Source organism: Miniopterus schreibersii (genome assembly GCF_964146895.1).
Source record: "Miniopterus schreibersii genome assembly, chromosome: 2".
In the NCBI taxonomy this organism is placed as follows: Eukaryota; Metazoa; Chordata; class Mammalia; order Chiroptera; family Miniopteridae; genus Miniopterus; species Miniopterus schreibersii.
In genome coordinates this window covers 87,125,050-87,144,986 of record NC_138102.1, presented here as the reverse complement: position 1 = coordinate 87,144,986, position 19,937 = coordinate 87,125,050, and the positions used below count along the sequence as shown (strand labels likewise).

The 19,937-nt window shown below is 37.0% G+C and overlaps 1 protein-coding gene across 5 annotated transcripts in view; it reads left to right on the top strand.

Moving 5' to 3' along the window:
* Positions 1 to 19,937, top strand: part of DCLK1 (doublecortin like kinase 1) — a 430,094-nt gene that overhangs the window by 216,086 nt on the left and 194,071 nt on the right. For all 5 annotated transcript variants that reach the window (XM_081129414.1, XM_081129413.1, XM_081129415.1 and 2 more), the window contains exon 4: positions 2,863 to 2,962. In XM_081129414.1, the coding sequence (XP_080985540.1) occupies positions 2,863 to 2,962 (100 nt within the window). The remainder of the gene's footprint in view (positions 1 to 2,862; positions 2,963 to 19,937) is intronic.

Genomic DNA, 19,937 nt, shown 5'->3' with positions numbered 1-19,937 from the left:
CAAGGCTTCTAACAAGGAGCAGCTTTATAAATTTGAATTTCATCTATTGACCATACACACCTTCTCTGGCAGGAGGTTGTGAGCAGAGAACTGGCTAAATGATATCAGAGCAGAGAACACAGAAAACATCACAGTTTCTGATAGTTCAACAAATTATTTGATTTCAGTCACTGAAGATTGAGAGGCAAATGAATACATGTTGCTTGAGACAAATGACTTTTCCTTGTTATTTTGTGCTGGGTGATGACAGTTACTTTTCTTTAACAATCACCATATTCCTTTTATGTTCTTGGGATCCTGGATTTGGAAGCAACATCAGAGGTTCATTATGTTTCATTTCCCACATTCTGACAGAATTATACCTAAACTGTCCAAGCTGGATGGTTGTCTGTTTTGTTCTTTGCTTGGAGGATGGTCATTGGTACCTGATGGAAAGCAGTTGGTTGGCAAGCTGCTTATGCATGTTATAGTTTTGATAATACAAGTGGGGCAAAAGGAGGTTTACAGTTGTTCATATGGAAAATAGCACAATAATTAATAAATAATAAAACAAGAATAAACTCGGTTTTGCATACTCACAACTGTAAACCTACTTTTGACTCACCCTGTAGTTATTTGTCCACTTAGCAGTAGCATAGAGCATGCACACATAGATGAACGTGATTAGTTAGCAATATGATGTTCTAAAATGCAAACGATGAAAATACATGGGAAGAAAGGACAATTGCCTTTGGAAAACAATATGTTTCATCTATCAGAGATTTGTCATCAAATGTGTAGCACAGAGTTGGCCCATCATAAATCTTTGCAAAAGTTAAAAACAAAACAAAACAAATAGCTAGAGAAATAATGTTGTTTAGGAGGAGAGCGGGTAACTGTTCTTTCCTTTGTGTGTTCCCAGAGTTACTTTCACCTATGGTTGCTGTGTGAGAAAAGAGTTCCAGAATCAAATAAGTTTGGAAAATACTGGATCTTTCTATCTCCTTTTTGGAGTTGTGATATATATTAGCACATTAAGCATTTTGAGAAGACACCTGTCTATATCTGATAAAATCAGTATTTCCTAAGTCTATTTGCACAAAACCTACTAGCCACTCATACTTTAGGAAATACTGCTCTTTAGGGTTAATTGTTCACCTTTTTTGCCTGAGAGAATGACCATGTCTTACTCATTTTTGTATGTACATTCTATATGCTAACTAGTACACATAGGTACAGTACAGACTTATGCAGGTAAAATGAAAATGGCCTGCATGGGGTTGGGTAAAAGGACACCAACACTGACCAAGAAAGCTGAGTAGGGGAGCTGTGTCATGAATATAAAGATGAACAGTGTCACGGTTGGAATCAGAATGAAAGAGAGTGGTAAAACAGACAGTAGGTGCTGAATGCAAAGTACCTGTTTTTAATCTACGTGTAGGACTGGAGCTTCTGACACTGCTATTGAAAACCCTCGGTCCATCTTCCTTGATAATTACAATGTCTCTCTTAAATCATCTATGTTATCAAGCCTTTACAGACAGAGTAAGCACTGACCACCAAGGTTGTACCTCACTCATACCTAATGCTTATTATCAAACTGTTATAGATATTTCATTCTTAAAACTTCAGGCAAGTGATTATTTGGAAATAAAATATTCATTGGAAAAACTATCTGGAAGCTACACATCATTGCATTTGGGAACTTTAAGTAGTGCTTTGCTCTCCCGCCTTACTGCTGTAAGTCTTACTGCACCTTGATGTGTCAGGGTAGTGTTACCAAGGATTGACAAAGAGTGAAACCCCAGGAGACCCTGCATATGAAACTGCAAACAAATAAGGGAGCACCTAATAATAAACACAGGCGAAAGAATCTAATACCCCCGGAAAGTTTGATATCCAAGAGAAATGCTATTAGAAAGTCTGTTTCCTACAGGTCTGAATGTGTGCCTTTCATTGGCCGCTTTAAGATTTGCTCCCACTGGTCGTAGGAAATTGAAACTAGATAGAAATCAGCAGTGTTTCTGGTGCCTTGTGTTGGCATTATACACATTGTTAACAAAATATTACATCTTATATCCAAAGACAGAGAGCAATATCTTTGAAATTATTCATTTTGACCACATTTACTTGAAAAATGGCATTTAGCTTTCAAAGTTATGGGAGAATTATAAGTTGAATAACTATCAAAAGGTTATTTTAAAACTTTCCTTTTACATGACTATAAGAAGTTGGGCAGTATGAGCATTTTAAAGTTGAGCATAGCTTGTGTAATGGGCATACAGTTATCTTTGTCTGCATATCAAAATCTCAGCAATAACTGGCTTTTTCTAATATTCCTGTTATGAAGGCTTACATTTTTGTTTCAACTAGATGTAGAAGGGGTCTAAAGGATATTATATTCATATTATGATACAGCTATTTTTCTTCTGTTCTTGCCCCAAACAGTGATCATCATGTACATATTATGACATCAGTTACTAAAAAACACCTTTGTGGCTAAAATCATGTGCTGACTTTTATTGCTATCAAGGAATATTACATTCAGAAGAAAAAAGGGGTACTTCATTTCCAGATGTTGCTGCATTCACTCTATTATAAAAATAAAGGGCTCTTACCTCCAAGCGCATTGATATATCAAGTAATAAATGTGACAGTTACTGGTTCTATTTCCCTTATCCAGTCTCCCTGCGCAACTGCAACGTAACATGTTTCTTACTAGTAACAGATGCTGGAAACCTTCCTTTGAAATTCCTCTGGAGAAGCTGCCCTGTTGATTGCATTAGACAGGAAGTGGCTTCATGCAGATGTCTACTTGCTGGTGCATTGTTGTAATTGCTGTTCTGCTGACCCCTTGCTGAGTGCCATACTTTTCTCTTGTAGGTGATGTGCCTTCAGGACTTTTTTGGTGACGATGACATTTTTATTGCATGTGGACCAGAGAAGTTCCGTTACCAGGATGATTTCTTGCTAGATGAAAGTGGTAAGGAAAAATAAAAGTTCAAAACCAGGGGAAATTTGAGGCAGCTTTCCAAAATGAGCTGTGCCAGGCCAAGATTATGTCAACTCTAAAGCTACCAAATCAGTTTCAGATCCTCACCCAGTATGTCTTTTTCATAACTTGAATTTCTTTGATTTTTTAAATATAGAAAACAGATGAAATGATAATTGGAAAGGTTAAATCATTTGGAAGGGAAAATTACCAAGGGCTAATTTATAACAATTTAATAACTAAATTGATTTCTATAAAAATCATGGTGTGGATTTCTACATTTCTAATTGTATATTTTCCTCAAAATTTATACTTGAGAGATTTATAATCATAAAATTATTGAGTATGTTTCTAGGCTCAGCTTTCAGGTGACCTCCTTTAGTTCCTAACTGGAAAGTGACTTGGTGTCCCTTTTCTTTTAAATACTTCAGAATTTGATGTTATCACCATCTGTGAAGGATCAAAAAAGAGCAGTGTAGCTTCCTTCCATTAAAAATGAAATGTAAAAAAGGGACAATTGATAAACAGGGAAAGACACATCTTAGAAAATGAATATCAAAGGTTGTGACTCAAGAATGATGTTTTTATAATACTATAAATCATCTCAGAATCTTGACAGCATCTTGGGAAAAGTTATTAAAGAGGTCTTCCCATGAAAATATTACTTCTAATTTAATTACGGAAATATTACATACTTATTGACAATTCAAATTCTAGCTAGTTGGAAATGATTTTTGAAGTGAATGAATTTTTGCCTAGGTAAATGCAGATAAAACAAATTAGTGAGCTTTTGGCAAAGTGGATGGGAAATATTTGAGCACCGACATAATAGGATGAGTGATGTAACATAATATTTTGGCTTTAACACTGCTGATGTGTATTCACATAAAGTATCTATATTATATGCATATATACATATCAGTTACACGCATTTGAACATACTAAAATTATTTCATCATTTAAAAATGACTTAGAGTGTGTAGGGGGTGATAAGAATAAGAAAGATTACCCCTTTACTGTGAAAATATCAATGCCCAATAAAAGTATATATAGATGTGTCATTTGAAAGATTGAAGTTATTTTGATTCAAAATTTTTAGCAGGGAGAGTGGTTTGGTACCTCTTTCCTTTCAAATAGATTTTCTTTTCTAAATATTTTCCATCTTTATCTCCAATAACCATGCTTTTTTAGGGCAAATATTTATGCAAATATATCAGGCATAAATATACCAGGGCCTCTCCCCATCCCACTCCTTCTTCAGGCAGCTTTGCCATTGTGTGAAGCAAGTGAATGTTAGGGGTCAGGCAGAAGAGCTGACAGCATAGTTTTGAAAAAAATAAACTGCCTTGACTTTCAATTTAAAGAAAATATCTGCTTCTAATAAAATGGTTTGAGAAAACAGGTGCATTCTGAAATGAAAGTTTCATTTGTTGCTTTGATATAGAAAACAGCTTGTCACACTGGAACTAGAATACAGCTCAGTTTCACATCAGAGTTGGCCTGGGGTTCCCAAGCCCTCAATCTCTTTCCAGGCCCACGTAGACCTGGCTAGGTGAAGTGTGGGTCTGGGCTTTCCCTCCTGACAATGTGCTCTGAACGCAGGATTCTGCAGCCTGCTCCTATTTACCTGCATAGATGGGCAAGCAGGCTTTCTGAAAGTACAACAGAAAAATACCAGAAAATCCCTTGTGATTTCCCAGTGAAATCCTTTCTCATTAAAAAGAATGCACATAGATTTCTACCTATCTCTGTTTATCTCTGTTTATCTATCTATCATCTATCTATATCTATCTATCTATCATCTATCATCTATCTATCTATCTATCTATCTATCTATCTATCTATCTATCTATCATCTATCTATCTATCATCTATCTATCTATCATCATCTATCATCATCTATCATCTATCTATCATCTATCTATCTATCTATCTATCTATCTATCTATCTATCTATCATCTATCTATCTATCATCTATCTATCTATCATCTATCATCTATCTATCATCTATCTATCATCTATCTATCTATCTATCATCTATCTATCTATCATCTATCTATCTATCTATCTATCATCTATCTATCTATCATCTATCTATCTATATCTATCTATCTATCTATCTATCTATCTATCTATCTATCTATCTATCTATCTATCTATCATCTATCTATCTATCATCATCATCTATCTATCTATCTATCTATCTATCTATCTATCTATCTATCTATCTATCTATCTATCTATCATCTATCTATCTATCTATCATCTATCTATCTATCATCTATCTATCTATCATCTATCTATCTATCTATCTATCTATCTATCTATCTATCTATCATCTATCTATCATCTATCTAATCTATCTATCATCTATCTATCATCTATCTATCATCTATCTATCTATCTATCTATCTATCTATCTATCTATCTATCTATCTATCTATCTATCATCTATCTATCTATCTATCATCTATCATCATCTATCTATATCTATCTATCTATCTATCTATCTATATCTATCTATCTATCTATCTATCTATCTATCATCATCTATCTATCTATCTATCATCTATCTATCTATCTATCTATCATCTATCTATCATCTATCTATCTATCTATTATCTATCTATCTATCTATCTATCTATCTATCTATCTATCTATCTATCATCTATCTAATCATCTATCTATCTATCTATCTATCATCTATCTATCTATCTATCTATCTATCTATCTATCTATCATCTATCTATCATCTATCTATCTATCTATCATCTATCTATCATCTATCTATCTATCTATCTATCTATCATCTATCTATCTATCTATCTATCATCTATCTATCTATCTATCTATCTATCTATCTATCTATCTATCATCTATCTATCTATCTATCTATCTATCTATCTATCTATCTATCATCTATCTATCATCTATCTATATCATCTCTATCTATCTATCTATATCTATCTATATCTATCTATCTATCTATCATCATCATCATCTATCTATCTATCATCTATCATTTATCTATCATCTATCATCTATCTATATTTATCTATCATCTGTCTATCTGTCTATCATCTATTTCTCTATCTATCTTTTGGCACAGCAGTGCACATCACACATACATCAGGACATCTTGCCCACCATTTGTGGTCTGACCCTTTGCAGGCCCACTTTGAATTGTTTTAAAGAGAAAGTGAGAACTTCACGTCCTTTCCCCTGATGAATATATCCTAACCATTTCTTGATGTGCAATACATTTCCTGAGTAACAGTGTTCTCCCCCATCCTAAAAGAAACACATGGATTGGGAACAGGGGGAGAGTCTAAATTGAGATTTTATTTCCTTGGATGAACTTAACCCCAAGACTAAATTCACACGTTGACAACTGCAATTGCTCTGTTGCTTGTACAGCATGTTCTAGTGCTAATGTATTAAAATTTGAATCTTTTTAAAAGTGCTTTGAGCATGATTTAGCCCAGCTTATCTGTACTTTCTAAATGGTATTTGCACATTTTGGTTCATTTGGCCTGTTCCATAGTAGCTTCTTAAAAGGAGTGTCAGCAGCGGTACAGACATCTTCAGAATTAACACTTACACAGGACTGTGCTTGATTTAATGGTGCCAAGACGTGGCCTTTTGCTGCAAGGCAGCACTTTTATTTTATCTTTCAAAATTAACCCAGCTCCCGGTGTGTTCAGGATTAGCAATAATACATCCTCCTTTCAAAATTAACCCAGCTCCCGGTGTGTTCAGGATTAGCAATAAGACATCCTCCTAATTACTGCTGGGAAAGCTCCTAGAGGCAACTTCTGAGGTCTTTCCAATGAGGAGTTGTACCATTAGAAACGTGTATTTCAATATTAGAAACTGTGAGGAGCCTCCTTCCTCCCTTAAGTTTTCACATGTAAAAAAACACTTTCCTGTTTCCACTTCAAACTATAACTGTTTTAGCAATATCATCATCAATGAGTGGAGTCCCAACACCTTCAAATATGGTGGAGATAGCACTAGATATAGAGACATACAGGCCAACAGGTCCATCTCCAGCATGGCTTGCTGTCCAATTTAGAATGATGAAATATAGTCCAGGAAAATGTCAAATTGGAAACAGGAAGCTTAACATGATTTTGCTCATATATTGATGATAAGTTGACAAATTAGTGATTTGTTGCCATTAAAAAGTGGCAAGATTTTGTTGAGAAATGCCTGTCTCACATCTGGGAGGTACAATTAACTCCTTGGTGATAAGTCTGTCTCAGGATGTCAACGTTTGTCCCCTGATGCTTCCCCCCCCCCCCCCCAGCCTTAACATCAATGCCCCAAAGTTACTTGGCCAATTTCTTCACCCACTCTCCTCACCCTTACCAGGCGCCACCTGATCAGGAGTCTAAATATCTGTCATCCTCTTTTATTTTGTTTTAACTAATTCTTTAGTGCTCTTGATTCTGATGTTAATAGGCATTACTTTAAATTTTTGCTTAGATATATCAGTTTCCTAGGGCTGGTGTAACAAAGTTCCATAAACTGGGGGTTTAAAACAACAGAAATTGATTCTTTAACAGTTCTGGAGGCCAAAAGTCAAAAATCAAGGTATGGGAAACATTATGCTCCCACCGAAGGCTCTAGGAAGAATCCTTCCATCCTTCCTCCTGGTTTCTGGTAGTTGCTGGCAATCTTTGGTATCACTGGGCTTGTCCCATCATCACTCTGATCTGTGCCTCCATTTTTACATGGCCTTCTCTGTGTGTCCAAATTTGCTTCTTCTTATAAGGACTCCTGTTATTGAATTAGGGCCCACCCTAATCCAGCCTGACCTCATTTTAACATGATGGCATCTGCAAAGACCCTATTTCTATGTAAGGTAACATTCACAGGCCTCACCATATCTCTTGGGGGGATGCAATTCATTCCACCACAGATGTTGTTTGAACTTGTCCAGACTTTATTTGAACTTGAGTTACAAGTAAACTGATTTCTATTTGTTTGTTTTGACCTGTCTTTAGATTTGCACAGCTATAGCTTTATATTCATTAGTAGAATATATAAACAACAGATCTGTGACAAGGTTGCCCCTCATCTGACCTTTTAAAGATAGGGTCACCTGATGGATCAGAGGAATGAATCAGACCAGCTGTGGGCTGGTCTGAGCTCCTTTGACTAAAATGAAAATATATGGTCTGAATGCTAGAGGTGGTTGTATTTTTAATTGAACTGCCTTGTCCAAAACATACTGATTTCTAGGTAGATGTCAAATATGCTGGAGAAGACCTCTGTTAGAATTGGCCCATAAAGTCTCTGAAGGGAGGGATTGTTTGTTCGATGAGAGTCACAGCACAAGATTCTGCCTTGGGTCCTGTATCACTCAGCATGGTTAGATGTGCCCACTTGAGAAGCTGATCGTGTGTGGATGAAGTTCTCTGGGAGGGAAGCCTATACAACAGAAGACAAGATGAGGCTCCACAAGGATTTTTAACAGGATAGGTTGTTTCTAAGGAGATAAAATTGAATTGTTACAAACGCAAAGTAATGCTCTGGGGATTTTTTATTGTAAAAAAAAGAAGCCAGTTCTACAAGCTCAGTTAGCAGCAATGTAGTTTTAACAGTAGCACATATGAAAATTACATTTAGTTTGCTGCAGGCTTATTGTGAGATGTGGCTCATTTGCTCTATGTAGTGTAGGTATATCATATATTATAAAACCTTTCAGACCCTCTGATCGAAGATGGCAAATGTTGGCTGAAATAAATTAAAATTAAAAATGTTAATAAAATTCACAAAACTGGTATAGAAGTATAATAAGTACATATAGAAGTATGGAAGAAATTTAATTAAACTCTCACATATTTTTTTTTTTTAAGTTTGTGACATTTATGCTTGTTTAACTGAACTAAGACTTTTTGGCTACTGTGTATGTGCATATGTGTGCATGTGCGTGTGTGTGCATAGTATCTCTGCAGAATGCCAGTCCAGTGTCTCTGCACCAGACAGACCCATCTGAGGGCAGGTTCTTCCTGGGTATGTGATTCTAGAAGGGACATTTCCTCAGCTTCTCTTATGACCGCCATGGTGTTGGGTTCCCAGGATCTGCTTGGTAAATGTTTCTAGAAACATTTCTTCTGACCACTTTCCAGAGATTCATGTCCTGAATGAGATGAGACAGAAGCTGCCTCAGGCACCGCTCACCACAGGATCCTAATTGCTTTCCCCAACTCTGGGTAAAAGGAAAGCAGGGTTAGAAGCTGAAGCAGTAGAAACCAATATTAGATTAAGGTTAGAAGACACAGGTCTGGTCCAAACTCCATGTCCTACTTGCTGTGTGGTCTCTAAATCTCCACGCCTGCTTCCTATTGTGTAAAACACCCTTTTTTCCTGGGTTATAATGGACCTCAAATAAGATAATAAATGTCAAAGCACGTCCAAAACTGTGTTCCTTATTACTTAGTGACTGATGTTAGTGAGTGACACCTCCGCTGAAATATACCTCCTATTGGATTGCAGCTGGACTCAGTCACATAGATTCATTTTCAGGGCTTAATTGGAGGCAGATGTCACCAAGGTTTGCTTTTGGTGCTCTTGAGAAAGCTTTCTTATCTATTGTTTTCTTCTAACTCTCAACTTTTATTCCTGTGGTGGAGTTAAGAGGGAATTAAGGACCTTTGAAGATATTTACCCTGCTCTGGGAGAAACCTCTGGAAAATTAAATAAAACCACATTTAGAACCAGTCAGACTTCTACAACTGACAACGTTCAGGAGTCCCAGTCCTTATGTCCATGTTGATTTGGGTCCAAGGGATTTTTTACAGCCCCAGTGATCTGTCCTTGTGCTCCTGGTGCTAGGAAACCACAGGTCATTGGGAATACTGGAAAGAGATGTTCAGAATCTGGGTAAAGACCAGATTTTCTCACAAAGTGGTTTTTGAGCACTACTAACAAAATTCATTCTTTTATGCATCCATTTATTTATTCAATAAACTAAGCTAACTTATCATGTGCCAGGCAGTGTGCTGGGCACAAATAACTGTAGACAGTAACACTTACATAAAATGTGACTTTTAACATTGCTTATGTCTAAAGATGTCAAAGGACAGTATGGATGGACCTAGAGAGTATTATGCTAAGTGAAATAAGTCAGTAAGAAAAAGACAAATATCATATGATTGTACTTATTTATAGGACCTAAAGAACAAAATAATTAAACAAACAAAACTGAAACAGATTCATAGATACAGAGAATGGGGGTTTGGGAACTGGGTAAAAATGGTGAAGGGATTAAGTACAAATTGGTATTCACAAAATAGTCACAGGGATGTAAAGTACAGCATAGGGAATATAGTCAATAATATTGTAATAACTATGTACAGTGTCGGGTGGGTACTTAAAGTATCAGTGGAACACTTTGTAAAATATGTGATTGTTTAACCACTATGCTGTACACTTGAAACTAATACAAAATAATTTTGAATGTAAACTATAATTGGAAAATAAAATTTTTTAAATGTTAAAACCAAAATAAATGAATAAGAATGTCAAATGATCTCAGGTACTGAACTTGGACTCAGAATGCAAAATGTTGCATTTTTGCTCTTGTGTGTTTTATCTCTTTGGAAAAAATATTGTGGTAAAATGCCTAATGGCTCATAAGAGACTGACAATTCTTTATAGATTTGAATTTTAATTAGATTATGTGCCAGTTTAAATTGAATTTATGGTCAGATTTCTTTGAGATGTGTAGTAGTTTATGCTGAAAAATTTTGTTGTTTCAATATGTTCAATATATTCTAAAAATGTAAAGTTCTTATTTTTTTAAAAACAAATAAACACATTAGAGCTGTTTTACTGAATAATTGCCAAGTTTCTGTCACATTTCTGTACATTTCATTGTACAGAAAATCTGGTGTGATCAGTCCTTATTGTATTGATTTATCGAATACAGTCTAATGTTTGAAATAGAAGATTTTGGAGATTTTGCTTGTTTTGTTGCAAATGGAGGACACACTGGCTAATGTGCTTTGCTCTTGTTAACAAGTTCCCATTTGCCTCTTAGCAGTGGAAAAACCACAGGGGTTCTGGAGACTTTCTCCACCATAGCTACATTTTAGCTCATCATAAATATAAAATTTTCTGGAGCACAGTGATATTTTCAATTTTAATCCACTGTCAAGCAATGGAGACATATAGAGTATTATATTTTGGAGACAGAATCTAACTCAAGGACAAGCTATTTCCTTTGCTACATAGATGATTTTCTACTTTGGAAATCAAGACATTGTATAACATATGCAATCTCTCCTTTACACTTTCTCTTCTGGTCCTCATAGGATTCTTTTTATTATATTCAATATTAGTGACCCCTGAATTATTGATACAGACAAACCCTACAAAATATAACATCAAAAATGAATCCTGTACACTAAGAGTCTTGGAGATCATCAGCTCACCCTTCCTTCCAATACACAAGTCTTCCCCACAGAATTGCAATAGTTTTTCATTTATCCCCAACTAGAACCCTCTGTTTCTGGAAGCTTATAACTTGTGAGGAGGCCAATTCCACTGTCCACTAGTGCTTATTTTTAGTAAGTTCTTTCTTACATTGACTCTTAATTAATCTCTCTGTAGCTTGTACACAGTGGTCTCAAATTTTCCCTGCAGAGTAATAAATACCATCTACTGCCTTCATTCTTAAGTGAGCTTTCCCCCTAGAACACGGGGATGATCAAAGTCATTCACTGTAAACTATTTTATTTTTCCCTCTAGATCAAAATGACTCTGTTCCCTCTTTCTCTCACCTTTCAAGAAAGAAGACTATTTTCCTTCCTAAAGGCAACGAGAGTGTCCTTGATTTTGTCTTCCCTCTTCTTATCAGCTTTCCTTTCCTATTGTTTTTTGTTTTTTTTAATCCTTACCCTAGGAAAAAATTTTCCATTGCTTTTCAGAGAGAGTGGAAGAGAGAAAGAGAGAGGCGCATATCAATTGGTTGCCTCCTACACTCGCCTAGACCAGGGCCAAGAATTGAGCCTGCATCTGAGATGTGTGCCCTTGGCTGGAGTTGAACCCAGGACTCTTCAGTCCTTGGGCCAACAGTAACCACTGAGCCAAACAGGCTTGGGTTCCTATTGTTTTTGTGGATTTGTTGTTTTATCCTTTCTTTATTGCTTCTTTCTCCTCAACCTGTGGCCATGCCTAAATTCCTCTTATACTAAAAGAGTGTTCAGTCATCTCTATCATCTTATCAAACCACAATGCCCTTCCTGTCTCTGCCAACAGCTTTTTAAAAAGTTACTGTCCTTGAGGCTTCCATCTCCTCATCCTGGCTCACTTTCTATACCTTTGGGTAAATGGTACATTGAAAACACAAGAATTATGAGGGGGGTTTTAATGTAAAAAAAATGTCTTCCACTATCCTTTTAAATTTGTATAGTGGCAGATGTTCTTTTGCCATTGAATACTTAGGCAATATCAAGACTTTTCTGCTCCCTCCTAAGATAGTAAAAAGTGTTATGGACTTTTTTAGCTACAAATCACCATGTCAATTCATAAGTGAAAATATCTAGTCCAAGGCAATAGTCATTCAAAATTGAAGTTCTTTTTCCATGGCTACCCAGGGCTTGACGTGGTGAGTCCCTTCTTGAAAAGACAAAGGTCAAGGTCAGATGATGCCTTCTCTCCTTTTCACTCACCTCTTCCCTATGGTTTTTTATCCTTTCAGGATTGGAATACAGAAAGTAGGAGTTGAGTGGGTGATGAAGAAGGGGAGGTAGGTCCTTACCTGACTGTACTGTTGTAAGATGGCTTCAGGTTCTCTGGGCCACCAGATGTTATGTAAAGCCAAATCTCTTCTGGGCATTTTCATGGTTCTTCAGGGACTCTCACTGGGAACTTTCCACTGTTCTTTTTTGATGTTATCAGTTCAGTTTCTTCCAGCTTGGGATCTTTCTCTCTGTGTTTTCAAAAGCTCTCCCTGTTGGCTTCAGATGATCTTCTTGGGAAGAATTTAAATTAGGTTCATGCCACCTCCGTCAGATTCATCAAAACCACTCATATGTCCTTTGCCCCAACAACAGGCTGCTCACTGCAGCCAAGTCTCCATGCTGCTGCCAGAGGTTCGAGGATGAGAGCCAAACATTCAAACACCAATCTCCTCTTTCCTTTTACCCATAAACGACTCTGACCAAGCTCTTCAGGTCTCCTAGTGAAGCACCAACTGAACTGAAGGAAAGCAACTCCCCTCTTTTAGAATAAGGGAATTCACAGCATAGCTTTCTCTAAAGAAAACTTACTAATCTTCCTTCTCTATAATAACTTAAGTTTTTTATAACTTTGAAGTGGATAAGAAACCTAAAGCATGTGTTTTTTGTTTATATCTACTTTGAAATTTACATCTCACAATTCACTTTGGTATCTGATTTATATGCCCTTGGAGTCTGGGTAAAAATATCATTTTGAAACCTTATTATCCAATGTTCACTTTTTTTTCCTTCTTCTACCTCAACTTCTTTGTAGCATTTGACATTTTTGATGATTCCCTCCTTGAGATTCTCTCCCCTTTGTCCTTCATGGTGTTTTGCTGTCCTGGTATTTTGCCTACCTCCTTGACTATTCCTGATCTTTTTTCAGGTGTGTTCTTATGCCATATATCCCATAATAATTGTTCCCTAAGATTTATTCCCCCCCCCCTTTTTTTTTACTTAATTGCTCTATTCCTAGCCAAGTTCATCTACCTTAATGGTTTCAGCAATGATGATGATGGTAGACAGTGATGGTGACAAATGGCAACCAGATGGTATGCAATAAGCAAAGCCTTTGAAGTATGTATAATTTTCCCAATTTTACAATTAAGGAAATTAAGGCTTTGATGATAAATAATTTGTCCAAGGCCACACAGCTAGTTAGTGTTGAAGGCAGAGTTCAAAGCCAAGTTTGCATATATTTGACAACACAGTCTCTAAGTATACCTCCTCACAAGTCTGTATCTCTAACTCAGAATCTTCTCATGAGCTCCAGAACCATATTTCCAACTTTCTATTATGAACTTCTTTATGATTATTTCACATCACCTGAAATGCAACACATCCCACAGCTGAACTCATTGCCTTCTTGGTCATCTCTATCCCTCCTCTGTGCTTCCTGTTCATGGAATCAGCATTCTACCTGACACCAAGTTTACAAAACATGAAGTTGTCTTTTACTTGCCCTTCTCCTTTACTCTTCATTAGCAATATTTTGTCTCTCTGCTTTTCAATGCCACTGCCATTATCTTAAGTGAGTTCCTCATGATCTCTTGCTTAGACTTTTCTAATGACTGTTTAACTTGCTTTCTTGGTATCAGTCTTCAATCTTTCTACTCTGGGTCTGCACAGAGATTGAGTTTCCTAAATTCACTTGACCAGCCCTTCCACTGTCCAGAGACTCCTTGATGAGCTGTTTTAGGGAAGTCATAAGTCAGCTCTGTTGTACCTTTCCAGCTGTTATCAACTCTAGCCACAGTATTATTTTCAAAGCCATTTATTTCCAATATCTCTGTCTTTCCTCACATTGTTACCATCAACATGGAATGCTCCTCCTTTTTCCAATCACCACCCACCCAAATCCCTCTTGCCCTTTGAGGTTTAATTCTAAAGTTGACTTCTTTGTACTGCCTTCCTTCATCTACTTGGTTTCAATCAATTACTGATTTGTCTTTCCTCATATACATATTTATCTCACTGAATTCTCATAAAAACTCTATGGTGTTGTTTTACAAATAAAGAATGCCGAGTTAAAAGAAGTTAAAAAACTGCTCAAAGTCACATACCCAGTGAGCAACAGAGTTGGATGAAAACCAGAGATCCCAGACTCCTTGTTTTCATCTTACTTAAGTATAAGTGCCCTGAGGTTGTTCTTACATATTATTAATATCTACATCTCACCGCTCCTATCACAGTGCTCTGAGTGTAGTAAGGACCCTGAAATGTTAGCTGAATGCAGAAAGAACCTACTCCACCTGTCAACCCTTCAGATGCTTGAGTCCCAAGGCCTGATACTTCCCAGAAGCTGTTTCTCCAGGTTTCTTAGACAAAGTTTCTGCAACTGTTTCTCTTAAGACCAGTCTACTATCCTGGTTACATTTCTGCATAAACTTCATGGTCAGCAATATCTTCCTTAAATAAACTCAGAACTGAATGCAGTTTTTCTTGAAGGTTTCAAATAGCCTAGAGAATATAAACTTATTTAGTAGAGACAACAAACTTGTTCAAATGCAGCCTAAGAGTGATTGTGGTTTCTTTAACCAGTTGAATAGCAATGCAGGCTCATGGTTAGACTGTGGCCAGCTGAACACTCTGGGGCCTTCTGATGAGATATCAAGCTAGGCTCTGTTTCTTTAATTGCATATTTGAACTTCCATCCAGTATTTTAATTGTATTTATGACAAATAGCATCTTATTAATTTTAGTCATTAATTCTGGTATTAAGCATCTAAATTCTACCTGAGGATAAATAATGGCAGGGGATGGAGTTAAAATAAAGTCTTTCTGATTTCCAGGCCCTTGCTCTTTCCAACTAGCTTAAGCTCCTAGTGACCTGTCTAGCCAAACACCAGTAGCATAGCTGCCTAAAAGCTCTCAGGAAAAAAGAAAAAAAAAAAGAAAAGCTACAACAACATATGTTTTCTCATGGGTGGCAATGGCGGGGCAGTCTGAGGCCCATCATCCACCTTTGGCTTGGTCATTCTCCTCCTGCAGCTGGGTAATAGTCCCACAGAAGAGGACAACAGGTTCTCTTGTCCACTGCACTGACCTACTCTGACCCTGAGAACAAGAGGGTACAGGTAGGACTTTCCTCTTAATGTGGGTCCACAGGGCATGTGCACTTAGGTTTTTATTCCTGTTTGAAATCTGCCAATTCAATTCCTCACACCAAGCATTTGCTAAGAGCCTACTATGTGTCAAGTGTTCTTGAGGTTTATGCAAAGGAGGTTCTAGAAAGTTAAATATCTACTTACTGAGAAGCAGATGAAGTGAAAATTAATGTGAAAAAATACTCACTGTGAAGGTAATTCTATAATCTAATTTCAAAATTGGGCAGTAACTTGATATGTATGTGGATATGTGTTGTCTTTACAGATATGTATTGTAAGTGTTCTGAATAACTGAAATATAATAAGATACTGATATGACTCTTTGCTGACTAAAGCTAGATTTTCTCTCTAAATGGTTGGAAAATAAACAAATGGATAATGCTTTTAGTCAAACCTGGCCAGTGTGGCTCAGTTGGTTAGGGTGTCTTCCTGTGCAGAAAAATGTGACTGGTGGAAGTTAGGTTCTTACGGTATTGCTGGAAGAAGCATTTCTGGAGGCATCCACAGGAGGCTGAGATATTGTAGAAAGCTTTATTTCTCTGAAATTAAAGCCCTGAATTTTCAAAGTCCCATTTCCCTTTGCCCAGTCATGGAAGAAGTGTAGCTGGGACATTAGTAGAGCTAAAATCAGAGCCAGTGTCCAGAGTTTCCAGACTATCCAGTCCAATACAGCATCAGGCTAGCTTAATTTGTGTTTCCCCACTGCAGTCCATCAGTCCATTGTGTGTGATGTCCACAGGTCCACATTGTTATAGAGGAAACATGGGTGAATGCAAAGTCAGACCAAGAGAGCCCCATGAGCCAAGAGCCAAGAGAGAGAACTCCTTTGTTTAGGAGATTATGTATTTCATGTGCTTGCAGTGATCACACACATTCTGACCAATGATCTCTGTTCCCAGGTGTGATCGACAGGCAAGTACTTCCTTTATGTCACCCTAACTTTATTGGGCATGTGTCTATCTTCCTTTTTTGGATTTCTTCCACCTGTGTTTTGTAGGAAATAGGCTGGTGATTCCCTTGGGAGTGCAAAGTTGCAGCTTCCTGGTGATGATGCCCAAATGACATGCCTATAATATCTGGCCTTCCTTCTTTGCTCCTTTCTTATTGTTATTAACTATTTGCAATGTTATCTGTCCCCCTTTTAGAGACCTTAAGCCTTGTAATCTTACAAAGGTAAATGGGTGAAGGTGTGTATCTTCTTGTAATTATTACATACTATCAAGGGGTGTAGGCTTGCCTATCCCAATGCTCAGAAGTTTTCCCCTATCTGACAGAGGAAGGAGGGGCAAAAGGGAAGCAAAGACTTCATGCAGGGCAGGGAAGAGGGATTCTGCAAAGTCTAGGCCAGTCTGGTGTCCCTGGGAGGTAGCATAGGCAATGTCTAGGGGATGACGCATGGCATCCTTGTTGGACAAGCTGGCATCCTTGTTGTATTCTAGAAATGACAAACTTGACAAGAAGGTTAAAAGGTATAATTCAAAATTGAGGGGACTTATAAAAACTAACCATCTGATGAGAGGTAAAAATCTATCTGATAAAGGGAAAAGTAAACTTTATAAGATCCTAGTTTAGTTTGGAGGAGTGGCTTCCCTGGAGGCAGGTGTGTCACACCTGTCTGAAGCCCTTCTGTCCACCATATTTAACTCAAATTAAGCTAAGGAAAATATCCTATTGACTTCTCTCATGAGAAACTGTGGGCCTTTTATGTCTGAACCATTTGGACAGAAAAGGGAAAGCAGTTTCAAACAAAGCCAATAGACCATTCATATACTTCATTAACTCAACCATAAGTCCAAACCATTGACTCTCATTTCAGGAGACAGTGATACAGATGGCTTCTAAACTGAGGCTTATATTGTGTGAATAAGCAATCAGGTAAATAATAACATAGGCATACATTCTATGAAAACAGAAGAACACAAAACACAAAGGTTAATGTACACTGCAAATTCTAAATGAGTTGAGAAGACTTCAAGATGCAATGCTTTTGCTAGAATGAAATTAAGCCATGGCAATCTGATAGATTTCTGGCAGTTAGAACATCTCTGGTGATATTAGGTGCTGAGGTCTGTAGGGCATACACAGACACAGCCTTAAAAACAAAATTTTGAAGACATTTAACTGTAGTGGAGTCCATATTCACAATTGGACATTGTGATTTTTATTGAAACAGTTTTTCTCCCTAAAATTGCCCTTATTTTTAAAAATTTATTTGATTGTTGAGAATATTACAGATGTCTCTATTTCCCCTCTTTGCTCACTTCGACCAGTCTCCCAACCTAACCCAGGCCTTCATCTGTCTGTATTTTCTGTGTCCATGGGCTGTGCATATATGCTTACAAGTTCTTTGATTAATCTCTTCCCAGTCCTCATTCCAGCCTTCCCTCTGAGATCTGTCAGTCTTTTTCAGACTTCCATGTCTGTGGTCCTATCTTGTTCATCAATTTATTTTCTTCCTTAGATTCCACATATAAGTGAGATAATGTGATATTTGTCTTTCTCTGACTGGCTTATTTCTCTTAGCATGATATTTTCCAGGTCCATCCATGCTGTCCCAAAAGGAAAGAGATCCTTCTTTTTTTACAGCTGCATAGTATTCCATGGTGTAAATGTACCACAGCTTTTTTATCCACTCATCTACTGATGGGCACTTGGGCTATTTCCAGATCTTACCTATTGTAAATAGTGCTGCTATGAACATAGGGGTGCATATATTCTTTCTGATTTGTGTTTCAGGATTCTTAGGACATATTCCTAGAAGAGAGATCACTGGGTCAAATGGCAGTTCCATTTTTAATTTTTGGAGGAAGCTCCATACTGTTTTCCATAGTAGCTGCACCAGTCTGCATTCCCATCATCAGTGTACTACAGTTCCCTTTTCTCTACAATCTCAGGAGCACTTGTCTGTCATTTATTGATTTGTTGATGGTAGCCATTCTGACAAGTATGAGGTAATACCCCATTGTAGTTTTAATTTGCATCTCTCTAATGATTAGCGACATTGAGCATTTTTTCATATGTCTGTTTGCCATCTGTATGTCCTCTTTGGAGAAGTGTTTATTTAGGTCCTTTGCCCATTTTTTAATTGGATTGTTTGTCTTCCTCTTGTTGAGTTGTATGAGTTCTTTGTATATGTTGTAAATTAACCCCTTATCAGATGTATCAGTGGCAAATAAGTTCTCCCATACAGTGTGTTCCTTTTGCAATTCGATGGTAGTTTCTTTAGCTGTGCAGAAGTTTTTATTTTGATATAGTCCCATTTGTTTATTTTTTCCTGTTTCTCTTGCCCAAGGAGATATATAAGTAAAAACTTAGCTACATGAAATGTCTGTGATTTTACCATGTATGCTTTCTTCTAGGATTTTTATGGTTTCACAACTTACAGTTAAGTCATCCATTTTGAATTTTTTTTATATGTCTTTATTGATTTTAGAGAGAGGAAAGGAGAGGGAGAGGGCACGAGAGAGAGAGAATGATGAGACAGTCATTGATTGGCTCCTCCCACATTTCCTCCACCGGAGATCGACCCCTGGCATGTGCTCTGACTGGGAATTGAACTGTTATCTCCTGGATCATAAGTGGATGCTCAACTGCTGAGTCATGCCAGCTGGGCTGAATTTATTCTTGTATGTAGTATAAGGCGGTGGCTTAGTTTCATTTTTTTGCATGTAGCTGTCCAATTATCCAAACACCATTTATCGAAGAGACTGTCTTTACTCCATTATATGCTTTTGCCTCTTTGTCAAATATTAATTGACCATAATAGCATGGGTCGATTTATGGGGTCTCTGTTCTGTTCCATTGATCTATATACCGGTTCTTGTTCTAGCACCAGGCTGTTTTGATTACAATGGCTTTGTAGTATAGTTTGATATCTGGTATAGTGATCCCTCCAACTCTGTTGTTCTCAAGATTGTTGCAGTTATTAGTGGTCTCTTGGTTTGATATAAATTTTTAGAATATTTGTTCTAGTTTTGTGAAATACACTGTTGGTATTTTGATAGGAATTGTGTTGAATTTATAGGTTGCTTTGGGTACTATGAACATTTTAATGATGCAAACTCTTCCAATCCATGAATATGGTATATTTTTTTACTTGTTTGAATCTTCCTCTATTTCTTTT